At 38.1% G+C, this 14,460-nt stretch overlaps 1 protein-coding gene across 1 annotated transcript; it reads right to left on the bottom strand.

Annotated features, from left to right (window-relative positions):
* Positions 1 to 6,936: 6,936 nt before the first annotated feature.
* cnga1b (cyclic nucleotide gated channel subunit alpha 1b) lies at positions 6,937 to 14,459 on the bottom strand. Its single transcript, XM_059988633.1, has 5 exons — positions 14,449 to 14,459; positions 13,567 to 13,728; positions 12,451 to 12,558; positions 11,261 to 11,367; positions 6,937 to 10,678 (listed from the first exon to the last, which is right to left on the bottom strand). The coding sequence occupies exons 1-5, from the start codon at positions 14,457 to 14,459 to the stop codon at positions 9,270 to 9,272; spliced, it is 1,797 nt and encodes a 598-aa protein (XP_059844616.1). The 3' UTR covers positions 6,937 to 9,269.
* Between the last annotated feature and the right edge of the window lies 1 nt (position 14,460).

Below are 14,460 nucleotides of genomic sequence, written 5' to 3' on the forward strand. Positions count from 1 at the left end.
TAGTTCCATTTGATTTCAACTCGTCACGTTCACATTGAAATTTCCATAACAGCCTTCATCCGGTTGCAAGTTGTGCAGTTGCATAAACACTAACAATTTTGCAGCAACAAACTAGGGGAGAACCACAGCTGCTCGAGCTGCATCTGTGACGGGTGATATTGTTTTGTCTCCAAGAAGATTACTTGATTTGGCAATGAACTACTGAACTTAAGTATTTGTCTAATGTCCAATTTAAAAATCACTTGGTTTTCAAGAAGCTAGGGTATCTATTTTACCATTGCACATATAAAAATTTGTTTAATGGAAAGAGGCAGTGGTGCAAGTGTACTGAAGAAAACATTTTCTGAGTCTTTGTATCTTTGCTTTCGCCTCTTTTGCATCCAAAAAAAGTAAATAATATGAAGAACTTTTGCCCATTTGATGTGACTTAACAGATTGGGGTGCCAGAAGCGATGTGAAGAAGTTGATTAGACTAGAAGCATTACTGAAAATGCTTTCTATAAGCCAAGCACATGAAATCTTTGTTTCTTGGTTTCTCTTAGTTTCCTCTGATACACTGAGGAAAAGCGACCACCTTTTTGTACTTGGTTGTTTTTTACTATCAGCTGAATAAGAAGGGTGCCAAGACACTTTACGAGGAAATGCTCGTAATGCACGTTAATGACTCTTGTTTCAGTGACTACTATAATGTATGCACAATACAATATTAGAATATTGTAACTTGGGTTGTTAATTTTTATTTTCAAATCAAATAAAGGTATCTCAAACACAAGGTATTTAAATTCAATGTACAAATAAAATTAACAACCAGATGTAGAATTGTTATGCAGACATATTCTGTAGTGTACTTAAGACTGAGTATTAATCTGTATTGTTGGAATTAAATTGATTAAAATCTGTTCAAGTTCACGTCTTTCCTGTAACATTTCTTCCTTTTCTGGCTCATGTTGTTACATTGTTATGTTTATAGTAATCTTTTCCATGGTAAAAATAAATCTGTAGCTAAAATATTCTTTGTCTTGATTGCAACCTGTTCTGTCCATACAAGCAAAGGTTTGGTCTCCAATAGTACTGTAGACTTTGGTAACTTTAGTGAGTTTGAGTGCTTGTTTCATGATCCAGCTGACATCACCATTCCAGTGAAAAGTAAAACTTTTATTCCATTAATGGCAAATCTATAATATAGCATTGGATAGGAATTAACAATGAATATGTTTAAGTAGCTTTTCACACATAGTCCCAATCTTGAACCTGGCAGAAGACTCTAATTATCAAGAACTTTGCAATCCTAATGAAGTTAATTCTGAAGTGCCTGATATCTACCTTTATCTTGACATCTGACTCTATCTTTGCATCTTCATCTTGCTTGGTTATCTTTGCTAATATTTGAGAATTGGGGAAATCTTACAAAAATTGTATCTATCTTGGTTGCTCAATTACAGGGACTGTTCTCCATAATACTGCTTAGGGGTCTTCCCTTTGAAATAATTTTCCTTATTATGCCCATTATTGTTTTCCCAAAATGAGCATGATGCACAGTTAGGGTTGTTTTCTCTTCTAACTTGAGATGGTGGTTGGCAATCCATGAAATGGGACCTTGCCCAAGTTATTGTTTTCCTAGAGTGCAAATCACAGAGCAGACCTGACCTCCTGTGCCTACCACTTTAAAGCAAACAGGAGCCTAACTCTTAACAGTAAGACTGAGTGTTTATTTTATTATTGCGTTTAGAACAATCAATCAATATGAAACTCAGTGTGCATGATTTGAACAAAATAAGACCATAAGATATAGGAGCAGAATTAGGCCATTTGGCTCATTGAGTCTGGTTTGCCATTTTATCATGCCTGACCCAATTTTCCTCTCAGCCCCACTCTTTGCCTTGTCTCCCCCCCCCCCCCCACCATATCCCTTCATGCCCTAACCAAGCAAGACTCTATCAACCTCTGCCTTAAATATACATAAAGACTTGACCTTCACAGCCATCTGTGGCAAATAATTCCACAGATTCACCACTCTGGCTAAAGAAATTCCTCCTGATCTGTGTTCTAAAAGGACACCCCTTTATTCTGAGGCTGTGTCCTCTGGTCTTAGATTCTCCCATCATAGGAAACATCCTCTCCACATCCACTCTGTCAAGGCCTTTCACCATTCAATAGGTTTCAATGAGGTCACCCCCATACTTAATTCCAGTGAATACAGGTCCAGAACCATCAAATGCTCTTCATATGACCAGCCATTCAATCCTGGAATCATTTGTATGAACCTTCTTTGAACCTTCTCCAGTTTTAGATGAGGGGCCCAAAACTGCTCTTAATTTCCTGTGAGGCCTCGGTGCTTTGAAGTTTCAACATTGCATCTTTGCTTTTATATTCTAGTCTTCTTGAATGCTAACATTGCATTTGCCTTCCTCACTACAAACTTAACCTGCAAATTAACCTTTAGGAAATCCTGCACAAGGACTCCCAAGTCCCTTTGCACCTCAGGCTTTTGTATTTTCTCCCCATTTAGGAAACAGTTATGCCTCTTATTTCTTTTACCAAAATGCAAGACTGTACACTTCCTAACACTGTGTTCCATCTGCAATGTCTTTGCCCATTCTAATCTAAGTACTTCTGTAGCCCTTCTACTTCCTCAATGCTACCTGACCCCCCTATCTGTATATTGACTGCAAACTTTGCAACAAAACTATCAATTCCATCATCCACATCATTGACATATAACGTAAAAAGAATTGGTCCACTGGCAGCTGGCCAGAAAAGGCCCCCTTTACTTCCTACTAATCGGCTTCTGTTTTATCCATTCCTGTAATACCAAGGGCTCATGGCTTGTTAAGCAGCCTTGTGTGAGGCACCTTGTCAAAGGTCTTCTGAAAATCCATGTACACAACATCAATGGATTATATTCTTCTGGAATCATTCCAGAATCTAGTGATTCTTGAAATATATTACAAATGCCTCCACAAGCTCTTCAGCCGCCTCTTTCAGAACTCTGGGGTGTAAGCCATCTGGTTCATGTGACGTAGCCACCTTCAGATCTTTCAGTTTCTCTCTAGTTATGGTAACTTCATGCCCCCTGACACCTGGAACTTCCACCATACTGCTAGTGTCTTCACAATGAAGACTGATGGAAAATATTTATTCAGTTCATCTGCTATTTCATTCTCTCCCATTACTACTTCTCTGGCATCGTTTTCCAGTGGTCCGATATCCACTCTTGCCTCTTTTACACTTGTATCTGAAGACACTTTTAGTATCCTCTAACATGACTGGCTAATGACTTTTTAGTTACCTTCTGTTGGTTTTTATATGCTCTATTATATACCCTCTGGTTTTTATGTTGGCTTTGACTTGTTAGCTGCAGTAGTGTCATCTTTCCTTCAGAATACTTCTTCCTCTTTTGGATGTGTGCCTTCCTGTTCTTACTCCCAAAGTGGATAACCTCACACTTATTCACATTAAATGTCATCTGCCCACTCACCCAGCCTGTCCAAGTCACCCTGAATTCTCTTAACATCCTCATCACATGTCATACTGCCACCCAGCTTAGTATCATCAGCAAATTTGCTGATGTTATTTTCAATGCCTTCATCCAAATCATTGATGTAAATCATAAACAGCTGTGGTCCCAATACCGAGCCCTGTGGCACCCCACTAGTCACCACCTGCCATTCCGAGAAACACCCATTCACTGCTACCCTTTGCTTTCTATCTGCCAACTAGTTTTCTATCCATGTCAATGTCTTCCCCCCCCCCCCATGCCCTGAGCTTTGATTTTACCCACCAATCTCCTATGTGGGACCTTATCAAATGTCTTCTGAAAATCGAGGTACACTACATCCACTGGATCTCCCCCGTCTAACTTCCTGGTTACATCCTCAAAAAACTCCAACAGATTAGTCAAGCATGATTTACCCTTGGTAAATCCATGCTGGCTCGGCCCAATCCTATCACTGCTATCTAGATATGCCACTATTTCATCCTTAATAATGGACTCTAGCATCTTCCCCACCACCAATGTCAGGCTGACAGGTCGATAGTTCTCTGTTTTCTCCCTCCCTCCTTTCTTAAAAAGTGGGATAACATTAGCCATTCTCCAAGCCTCAGGAACTGATCCTGAATCTAAGGAACATTGGAAAATGATTACCAATGCATCCACAATTTCCAGGGCCACCTCCTTTAGTACCCTGGGATGCAGACCATCTGGACCTGGGGATTTGTCAGCCTTCAGTCCCATCAGTCTTCTCATCACCGTTTCCTTCCGAATGTCAATCTGTTTCATTTCCTCTGTTACCCTATGTCCTTGGCCCATCCATACATCTGGGAGATTGCTTGGGTCTTCCTTAGTGAAAACAGATCTAAAGTACTCATTAAATTCTCCTGCTATTTCTCTGTTTCCCATAACAATCAAGATACAGTCAAGATGATCATGGAAATCAGCAGGTTTATAAAAGACATTGGTTGACAGTTTTTCTCTGGAGACGGAGGTATCAGAGATGGACCAAGTGAATTTAAGGGAAGGATGGAAGTTAGAGGGAAAGTTGATGAAATAGACAAACTCAGCATTAGTGCATGAAACATCATCAATGTAGTGGAGGAAGAGTTGGTAAGTGTTACAGGGGAAAGCTTGGAACATGGTTCTACATAGCCAACAAAGAGGCCCATTGCTACTCTTGAGTCTGGAGAAAGTGGGAGGAGCCAAAGGAAAAATTGAGGGTGAGGACTAGTTCTGCTGGACAGAGGAGGGTGGTGGTGGAGGGGAACTAGCTGGTTCTTTTATTGAAAATAAGCTGAGATCTGGGACTGGATATCCATGGGGGAAAATAGTTAGGGTATTGAAAGTTACTGAGGAGATTGTGAGCATGAGAAGTGCTGTGGATGTAGGTGGGAAGGGACTGAACCAAGGGGGATAGAATGGAATTGGGGTATAAGGACACAAGTTCAGTTCGGTAGGAATAGGCAGAGACAATGGGCCTACCCAAACAGTACAGTGTAGACTAGGAATTCTCTTTCAATTTGACTCAGTGTTCAGCTAGAATCAAAACTTGTTCAATAATTGAAATGTGTGTGTTTATATTGGCTAATAAGACTAGTAATCGTTCTTGATCATTGGGTCTTGAACTACAGTATATAAATTTGAATTTTATGGTTTTCTTGTTCAAGTGATTTAATTCTCATGCTTGGTGCTTATAGCATGTCCAACTGTAAGTGTGAGAGTGAAGCCCATGCTGTAAGAAATCTGTATAAAAGTACTTCCACTTTAATAATTATCCTGGTTTCAGTTTTAGTTTGCATCTGTATCGCCTTGGTTTGTATAACCTTTGCCATTCTGCTTCACCATTTTAAAGATTCACTATTCTTAATTTAAATTATTTGCAATTCTCTACTTCTGCCTTGCTGTAAATAGGATAGGCAATTTTAACTCTGGATTCTAATCACAACTTAGCACTTAAAGTTACCTAACTTGTCAATGAGCCCAAATATTAAGTTTATATTGTTTTATTATTCTGAGGTGACTATTAGCTGGGAAGGCAAAAGTGGAAATTTTGATCTGCTGCACTATTGGATATATTAGTTTTTGCAGTCTTTGTAAGGCATCCCATCTCCATTCTGGAGCTGTGGCTATGCTTTCACCTGTAAGCTAGGCCTTCCTCATTTTCATTAAAAGAATGCTAGCCACAAAAATACAGCTATCTCTTGAGGTTTAGATTTCAACCCTTTAGTTGTTTGTTTTCCTTGATCCCAATGTTAGGACAATATTAGAGGTCACAAACTAATTTTAGAAATCAAGCTGTACAGAATTTGAAGTAAAAGCCTGATCATTTTAAACTATTTTAAAATTAATTTACAGAATATGAAATAAAGACTGAAATGTACTGTTGAGATTTAAGGTAATTTGAAATTTCACATTTAGAAATAATTTTGAAAAATTACTTTGAAAGAATGACAATCCATGTGATTTTGGAGCAGAATAAGTTAACCAGTAGTACTGACATAGGAAACCATTTAAAAAAACTTACAGAACCTGTTAGTGCGACACTATTACAGTTCTGGAGTTTAATTCTGGTGCCGTTTTGTAACAAGTTGTGGGGTTGCAGGGATGAAAGATCTGGAAGGGCCAATTCTGCACTGTATCAAAAATAAAATGTATATTGGGTAGTCTAGCAGTTCACAAAATGCTTTTACAGCTCAGGGCATCAGAGACCAGTATTCAATTCCGACACTCTCTGTAAGGAGCTTGTATGTTCTTGCAATGACCCTGGGGTTCCAGTTTCCTCTCATAGACCAAAGACATACCAGTTAGTAGGTTCATTGGTCATTGTAAATTGTCCTGCGATTGATGGTTGTCCAATCCAAGACGGGAAATCTGTGCAGGAGAGTTTTTAAAGTGGGAGAAGCCTTTGCACTGGGGCATTTCCACTCTCTTGACCTCAGAGATCCAGGCCTAGAGTTACAAATGAAATGTCACAAACTTCCTTGGTCATGGTAATCATTGATAACATTGTCTTCCTTGATTGCAGTGGATGACCATGTCAACTGTGAACAGCTGCTTGGAGCCACAGATGAGAACTTAGTACCTCGTGGGGACCAAAGTTGAGTGAGCTGCTCCAGAATGGACACAAGCCACTTCACCAGAAGTGCTACCCCTCCCTGGACATCCCATGTACCCGTCCTGTGATTAGGCTAGGGTTAAATAGATGAGTTGCTGGGTGTCATCGTTCATTAGGCCAGGAAGGCCTGCTCCATGCTGCATCTCAAATAAAGTGTTACATAATCGGGCTTCTTTACAGAGCAAAATATAACTAAAGCAAAGAATTTACAAGTTTCCATTATCAGGCTGAGACTAGGAATGTTTATTATTTTTTAATGTTCTGTCTTTTAGACAACTTTTTAGAAATACCATACTGCTTTAAAATGTATCACAATTGGGTAATTTATTACAAATTTATAGGCCACTAAATCCTATAATAGCTTAACTAGTTTCCTGTTGTGTCTCCAGCTTGATACCAGTACTTCCCAGGATACAACAGTGTTCTGTTCCTATGAACTGTTCATAACTCAGGCTGAAGTGAATTCCCAGATGGTGGAAGATGCTCGTAGTCTCGCAACAGTTGGTAAAACCATCCATCTCAACAGCTTCCCAAATGTTCAGCAATACATAAATTAAATACACACAATGATCTGTTGAGGTGGAGGTTGATGGGTTTGATTAGTAGGGGAAGGAAAGGTTATGGGGAAGAGGCAGGAGAACTGGTGCTGAGAGAGAAATGGATAAGCCGTGATGAAATGGTGCAGCAGATGCAATGGGCCAAATAACGTAGTTCTGCTTCTGTGTTTTCTATGGTCTTTTGGTCTAAATTGGGTGTATGTAGCCAGGGGAGGACCTGTACTAGGAAGTATCTATGGAGGTAAGAGTGAACCGTTCTCTTGATAATCAAGGCTGCTGGAAGTCTTTTGCTGACTTAACATAGACAGAAATCCCATGCACCACTTATGAAGTGTGAAAAGTAGCTCCCGGCAGCACTCTTATCTTTATTACTGTTCTGGTGCAAACATTTGAATGGTAACATAACCAAATGGTAATGTATGTGTGTGGGGGGGGGGGGTTATGGGGAGGCTTGCGCAAGCCACTCTGTCAAAAATTCACTAGGATTTTCTATTGCCATTCAGCTGATGAGAACTAAAGTGGAAAATGGGACTCAGCAGTTTGAATGGTTTGGCATAGACTAGATGGGCCAAAGGGCCTGTTTCTGACCTATAATTTTCTATGATTCTACCTTGCCTTGTAAGTGAGTTTCCCACATATCTTCAATGACCATGTACACTCCATGTATGGTGGCTCTGAAATATTCTATAATGCTAAGGTCTCAACTCAATAAGTTGCACAACCTCCTCCTTTACCTCCATTCAAGACCCCAAACAGTTTTTCCAGATGAGCTAATACTTCACCTGAGGATCTGCTGGAGTTGCCTATTGTGTCCAGTGCTCCTAATGTGGCCTCTTCTACGTTAGTGAGAACCATATTGTGGGTCAGCTTCATCAAGCACCTCTGCTCCATCCACCCTTCCTGGTGGCCAAACATTTTAATTCCAATTCTTATCCTCATTCCGACATGTGCAATGATAAGGCCATCCTCATGGTGGAGGAGAAACACCTTGTATTCCATCTGAGTAGCCTCCAATCTGAATATCGATTTCACCTTCTGGTTTATAAAAAAATTCCCTCGTCTTCCCCTATTCCTCTATTCCCCACTCTGGCCTCTTACCTCTTCTCACCTGCCTGTCACCTCCTCCTTCCCTTTCACCTATGGTCCACTCTCCTATCAGATGCCTTCCTCTTCTGCCCTTTTCCCACGCATCTGACTTCACCTATCACCTTCTAGCTATCCTTTTCCCCTCCTTCCACCTTTTTATTCTGGTGTCTTCCTCCTTCCTTTCATTTCCTTTTCTGAAGAAGGGTCTCAGCCTGAAATGTTGACTGTTCATTCATTTCCATAGATGTTGCCTGACCTGCTGAGTTCCTCCAGCATTTGTGTGTGTCGCTACAGTACATAAATACTGTGATTGCTCTTTGAAAGTAACCCTTGGGATATTCAGAAGACAGAATTAATTTCTATGTAAGTACAAGAATGTTGTGTGTTCATACAGATGCTGAATGGGTTACAGCAAAAATGTGTTGTTAGCATAGATACTCAACACAGCCTTGTTAATTTTGGGAGTGAAAAAGACATTCTACCATGACAGCAAAAGCTCACTATTAATATTATGTAATTAAATTCAAATTAACGTCCCAATACTGAGTTGTCATCTATATTGCATCAATACTTCTAGCATCATAGAATTCTTACAGCACAAAGGAAGCCATTCAGCCTCAGACAACCAGGTATTTACCCAGACCCTGCAAATTATTTTCATTTAAGTGCCTATCCAATCCATATTGGTGCTTATTAACGCTTTTCTTCCCCCAACATCCTTATCGGTAATGAGTTCCATTTCACAGCTTCACTCTGTGCATAAATGTTCTTCCTCACATTCTCCCTTCTATCATTTGGCCAACACTTTAAATATGTGCTGTTGCTCTTTGAAACCATCTGCTATTGTGAATAGCTTCTGTTGTAGAACTCTGTATAAAATTTATCATAAACACTTTGAAATGTTTTTCTTCATAAAGTTATTCAATCTTTATGTGGACTTTCTTCCTGAGATGTATTTCAGTTATGTAAAACTTATCCAAATTGTAATATTAATTTGCATGATAACGCTATTCTTCTTTTAACTCTCTTCAGTTTTATCCTTTGCTTCAACTTCTATCAGTCCTGAATAATCAAACTGCATTCCTGATTGTTTAATTTTGTTCTCAATCTTTGTCACTCTTTCTTTCAGCTTCTGTTGTGTAGCATTGTATTCTGCCAGAAGTCTAGCAAATTTAGTCTGTAGGTTATCAATTGCAATGTCCAGTCTAGTTATTTTCTCCTCCATATCCTTTGGGTCAGCTCCAAGCTGAGCAACATCCAGATCCAAAAGACCATCCTTCATTAGAATTTGTCTCCCCTTTTCCTCCAGCATTGCTTTTGCATCTGGATATTCTGTCAGGGCTTCCATGAGATCATCTTTTGAGAGACAGAACAAATCTGAGTAGCCTATACTCTTAATGTTTGCTGTTCTTCTATTTCCAGCTTTGCTGCCTTTGATATTTAGGATACTAATTTCACCAAAGTAGCTGCCATCGCTCAGAACCACAAATTGAGTAATTCCATCATCAGCAACGACTGCCAGCTTCCCTTCTTTGATGATGTACATCTCCCTACCGATGTCTCCTTTGCGACATATATAATCTTCAGGACTATACACTTGTGGCCTGAGCTTCAATACCAATTCAATCAGCAGACCAGCTTCACAATCTGCAAAGATGCGAACTTTCTTCAGTGTATCCAAATGGACATTGATGGCAATCTCTGCTCTTAGCTTATCAGGAAGGTATTTTAAGACCTCTCTTTCATCTACAGCTTTTTTGTTTGTCCACAAGTAGTCAAACCATTTGATAACTCTCTTCTCCAAATCCTTGCTCACTTTTCGGAAGTGCATGTACTGTTTGATGGCATCAATCCTTGACTGAAACTCTGCACGAGCTGCATTCATGTTGGAAATCATGGAACCAACGTTACCGACGATGGTAGCAAAAATCAACACTCCAACCAAGAAATCGGCCACCACGAAGAAGTATTCTGAATCCTGAACAGGAGGAGGGGTTTCACCAATGGTTGTTAGTGTCAGTGTTGACCAATAGAGACTGTATACATACTTCCTAGCAAGCCGAGAAAATTCAGGAATAGATATATTTGGATATACCCATGTATCCGCTCCAAATCCTATAACTTTTGAAATTGAATAGTATACACAAGCATTCCAATGGATGATAATTACAATGTACATGACAAGATTGGATATCCTAAAAATGTTTGGGTAGTTTGTCCTCGTTTCAGTTCTTGACACAAACTCAAACATTCGACTAATCCTGCTCAAACGATTTAATCTGATTTCGGGATATTCTAGCCCCAAGATGAAATACAGTAAGTCAGTTGGAATAAGTGAGAAAACATCTAGTTTGAACTGTAGTGTAGCAAAATATTTTTCTCTGAGTTTCTTTTCATCTCGGACTAATAGTCCTTGTTCCAAATAACCTGTTAGGAGAATAGAAAGTATTAAAGTAATTAGAAAATATTTTCTGCAAGTATCTTCAGAACAGGTGTAACAATGCTACATCTAAAATTTAACATCTATAAATAAGGGAAAGAAACCTGAAGCAAAGTATATTAAAATTATAATAATTCTCTGTTGTAATCTAAAATATCCAGTTATTAGAGGGTTGTTACTAGGCCATGCATTCATTCACATGGATCTCAGGATAGTTTCAAAACTTTTAACATATCAAACACACTTGCTTTCATTGGCCACACAAAAATGTTAAATAAAATAATGTTGTCCATTTCACTACATAATTACTTTAAGTACTATTATTTACCCAAGCAACTAGGTAGGGCCATTTAGGCCAGTTATCATCTTGAAATGAGACTTACGGTTGAAACAAGATGATAACGGGGTCTTACATGTTCTGGTACTAAGGAAGGGACAGGTTTGAGACTGGTGCAGTAACAGTGATTTTCAGACTAAGGCTTTTTGTTTTGCAGCCCAATAGAACAACTAAAATTTGTCGTCGTGCAGATAAAAAAATAACCCCACAAAATAATAAAAGATATACCCACCTGTTTTTGTCCTGAAATACATGTCAACTATGTAAAGGATATCTGACACGTAATCAAGGATGAACCATGTGAGCAAGTAATCTGCTTGAAGTTCTTCAAAACATGCTCTGAGTAGGGAATGTGGAAACACGCCTTATTTAAACTGAGAATACTGCATTCAGTAAATTAAACTGGGTCACACTTTTTCTGGTAAACTTTTAAACAAATTAACATATTCATAAGAATCAGCAGTGAATATTTTGGAATTAAATATATTCATTATTATATTTCAATAACAGATCTTTCTCCTTCAAATCTTAGCACAGACAATGGATGACTTGTCAAACTTTAAATTCTCAGATTACACCATTATCTTTCTATCATGCAGGTTAAAGTAGCTCAGCAACACAGTTATTTATTTACCCAGTAGGATATCTAAAGCAATTTGTGTGAAAAATTTTTGCTAACCATTCAACTGCCTGTGTTTATCAATCATGGCAGTCCTGTTCCATATCAACAGCAAGCTATTTATACCCATTCCAAAGATTGACCAGATGCACTAACTACAAAAGCATTCTAAGATATTCACCCTCCTTTTCAAGTATCACTGTCAAATTTAATCTCTCCTTCTCTCCCTCCCCTGAATCCAAGAGTTTGAAACACATCTTGAACCTATGACCTTTTTCTTCAAAGGTAAAAGTTTAATAAAATTTAATGCTATAAATTTCAATGATTCCCTTCAGTACCAAATTGATTAATTGAATGTATTATCTTCCCTGCTTTGTTTTCTGTTTTCTTTCTAATGTGTAATGTTATAGACAAGGAGCACAAGAAAATAGAGCTTCCAGTTGCTTTCTTCCTGCATGTTTATTGATTATTTTCTTTTATTCATAGAAACATGGAAAACCTACAGCACAATACAGTTTAGTATGTCTTTCTATCCTGAGGTGAGAGAATGATATGTGAGTTTATTTCCAGACCATGCATAGGTATGCTGTATGCTACCCTTATCCTGTTCTATAAATATTCTCATTGAGATGAGAAACAAGTAATAGATACCAATTTGCATCCAACATTTTGTTACACTCATTAAGGATTATGTATTCCATTTATCTTGGCTGTACCAAATGAAACAGCATTATTACACATACCACTATCGCCACCACTTTGCCACAACAAGTTGTTTGACAAATTTCTATGCCTCAACCTACCTTGCTATGAGCATGGTCCAGTTGTACATTACTGGCATTGTAATTATCAGGAGCCAGTAGTAATACATGTTTCCTGCCGGGTCCAGAATGGGTATCAGTTTTGCCAATCTAAACACAATTGTACATAAGTCTTTATTATGATAACATCATTATAAAAAGCTATGTTTGAAATGGGAGAATATTTGCTAAAAATGTATTTTAATTTACAGGTTTCTAGGTGAAAACTGTGCCATTGAGTCTAAAATTAATAAGTATTGACTAGAAAACATCCAAATTGATAGATGGTTTGCAGTAGCTAATCATGACATTTCCGCGGGCTTGCGGTTACTATTATTGATACCAGTTTGCATCAAAAAGATCATTCCATTACTTGAACTTATGTTTACTAATTGCCATAGATAGATTTAAACTTTTGTGACTGGATCCATGATCCAGAGCTTCAGTTTTTGAAGAGTGGGTTGCCATGGTAGCGTAGCAGTTACTGCAGCACTATTACAGCTCGGGGGGGGGGGGGGGGCGGGGGGTCAGAGTTTAAAGTTCAATTCTCATGTCATAGACTGTCATGAGTTCAAAGACATACCAGTTTGCAGTTAATTGGTCATTGTAAATTGTCCCATGATTAGGCTAAGGTTAAATTAGTGGGTTGCTGGGCAGTGCATCTTGGAGGGCCAGAAGGGCCTCTACCAGGCTGTATCATTAAATAAATAAAAATAAATAAGTTACTAATCTATTAATTTAACCACTATACAGCCATACCACTAAGCAGGGATTACAGACTTGAAGTTCTTTAGGTATTAAATGTTATCGTTTCTGTTGTGTATGTGGCCAGGTTACACAACAGAACTGTAAATAAAAACATTAGAGACTGGAGCTAAGTTAACAAGGCCTTTTACTTACGGAACCCGAACTGAACATGTATATTCAGATCAATATGTGCCTAATAGCGCATGCTCAATAACGTGTTACTATGCCATAAACTAGTCCATATTATACAGTAGGCTATATGGTACAGTTTCCCTTTAATCTCTTCATTCATAATCATAAATAAAAGCATGTTCATGAATTATAAACCCACAGATTGAGCAAGATACAACCTTAAAATTCAAGGACACTTACTCAATCTTGCCTTTCTTGTCATCTTTTTTGTCATCATTCTTGTCATCTTTTTTGACATCTTTCTTCTCTTCCTTCCCCTTTTCTTCCTCTTTTGTTTTGTTCTTCTCTTTGTCCTTTTTCTTTTCTTTGTCCCTTTTCTTTTCTTTTTTGCCATCAGATTTACTGTAAAATGAAGTGATATTAAGCACATACAATGAAAGAAATGGTTTCAACAGAAACTGTGCTAAATATTATGAGCTATTGTTCACTCACCCTTTATTTTCTTTCTTATTCTTTTTGGATTCTTTCTTCTTTCCTTTTTCTCTAAAAATAAAAAAATATTATTCTGTATGCATAATTGACATTTATAATCCAATCGCTCACCATTATTGAGTTTGTTCACAAAGTGTTACTTTTTTCCATTTTGAAGGACATTGGAAGAAACAGTAAAACAGGATTTATATAGTCCTTTTCACAAGTTCAGCATAACTCAATATGGTTAAAAAGTACTCCTGAAATGTAGTCACTGTTGTGAAGTGATAACCAATCTATATTCTCTCTGAAACACGTAAAGTTTAAATAAATAACATTATATGTAGCATGTGTTGGTTGAAGAATTAGCTGATAAACAAGAAGAAATTATCTCTATCTGAAAGGGCAGACAGTCATGACATTGCATATGAATGAGCGCTGAGGCAGCATTCCTTCAGTACTTATATGAAGCGCTAGTCCAGATTATGTTCACAAATGGGGTTTGAATCCATAATCTTCTGATACAGAGGAGAATGCCACTATTGTGTCATAAATAAAATTTGTGTAGCTTTTTAAGAATCAGATAAAACAAATGATGATGAAATGATTATTCTCTGCTATGTTCAACATTTCAGAAATCCAACCAAATACTTACTCATCATT

This window comes from Hypanus sabinus, chromosome 14 (assembly GCF_030144855.1).
Source record: "Hypanus sabinus isolate sHypSab1 chromosome 14, sHypSab1.hap1, whole genome shotgun sequence".
Lineage (NCBI taxonomy): Eukaryota > Metazoa > Chordata > Chondrichthyes > Myliobatiformes > Dasyatidae > Hypanus > Hypanus sabinus.

Bases quoted from the DNA above. Each gene is read 5' to 3' on its own strand.
- cnga1b (XM_059988633.1), bottom strand. The intron at 12,559-13,566 runs GTAAGTGTCCTT...AATTGTGTTTAG, and splicing joins GACAAGAAAGGCAAGATTGA to ATTGGCAAAACTGATACCCA. The intron at 10,679-11,260 runs GTGGGTATATCT...TTCTCCTAACAG, and splicing joins GTATTTCAGGACAAAAACAG to GTTATTTGGAACAAGGACTA.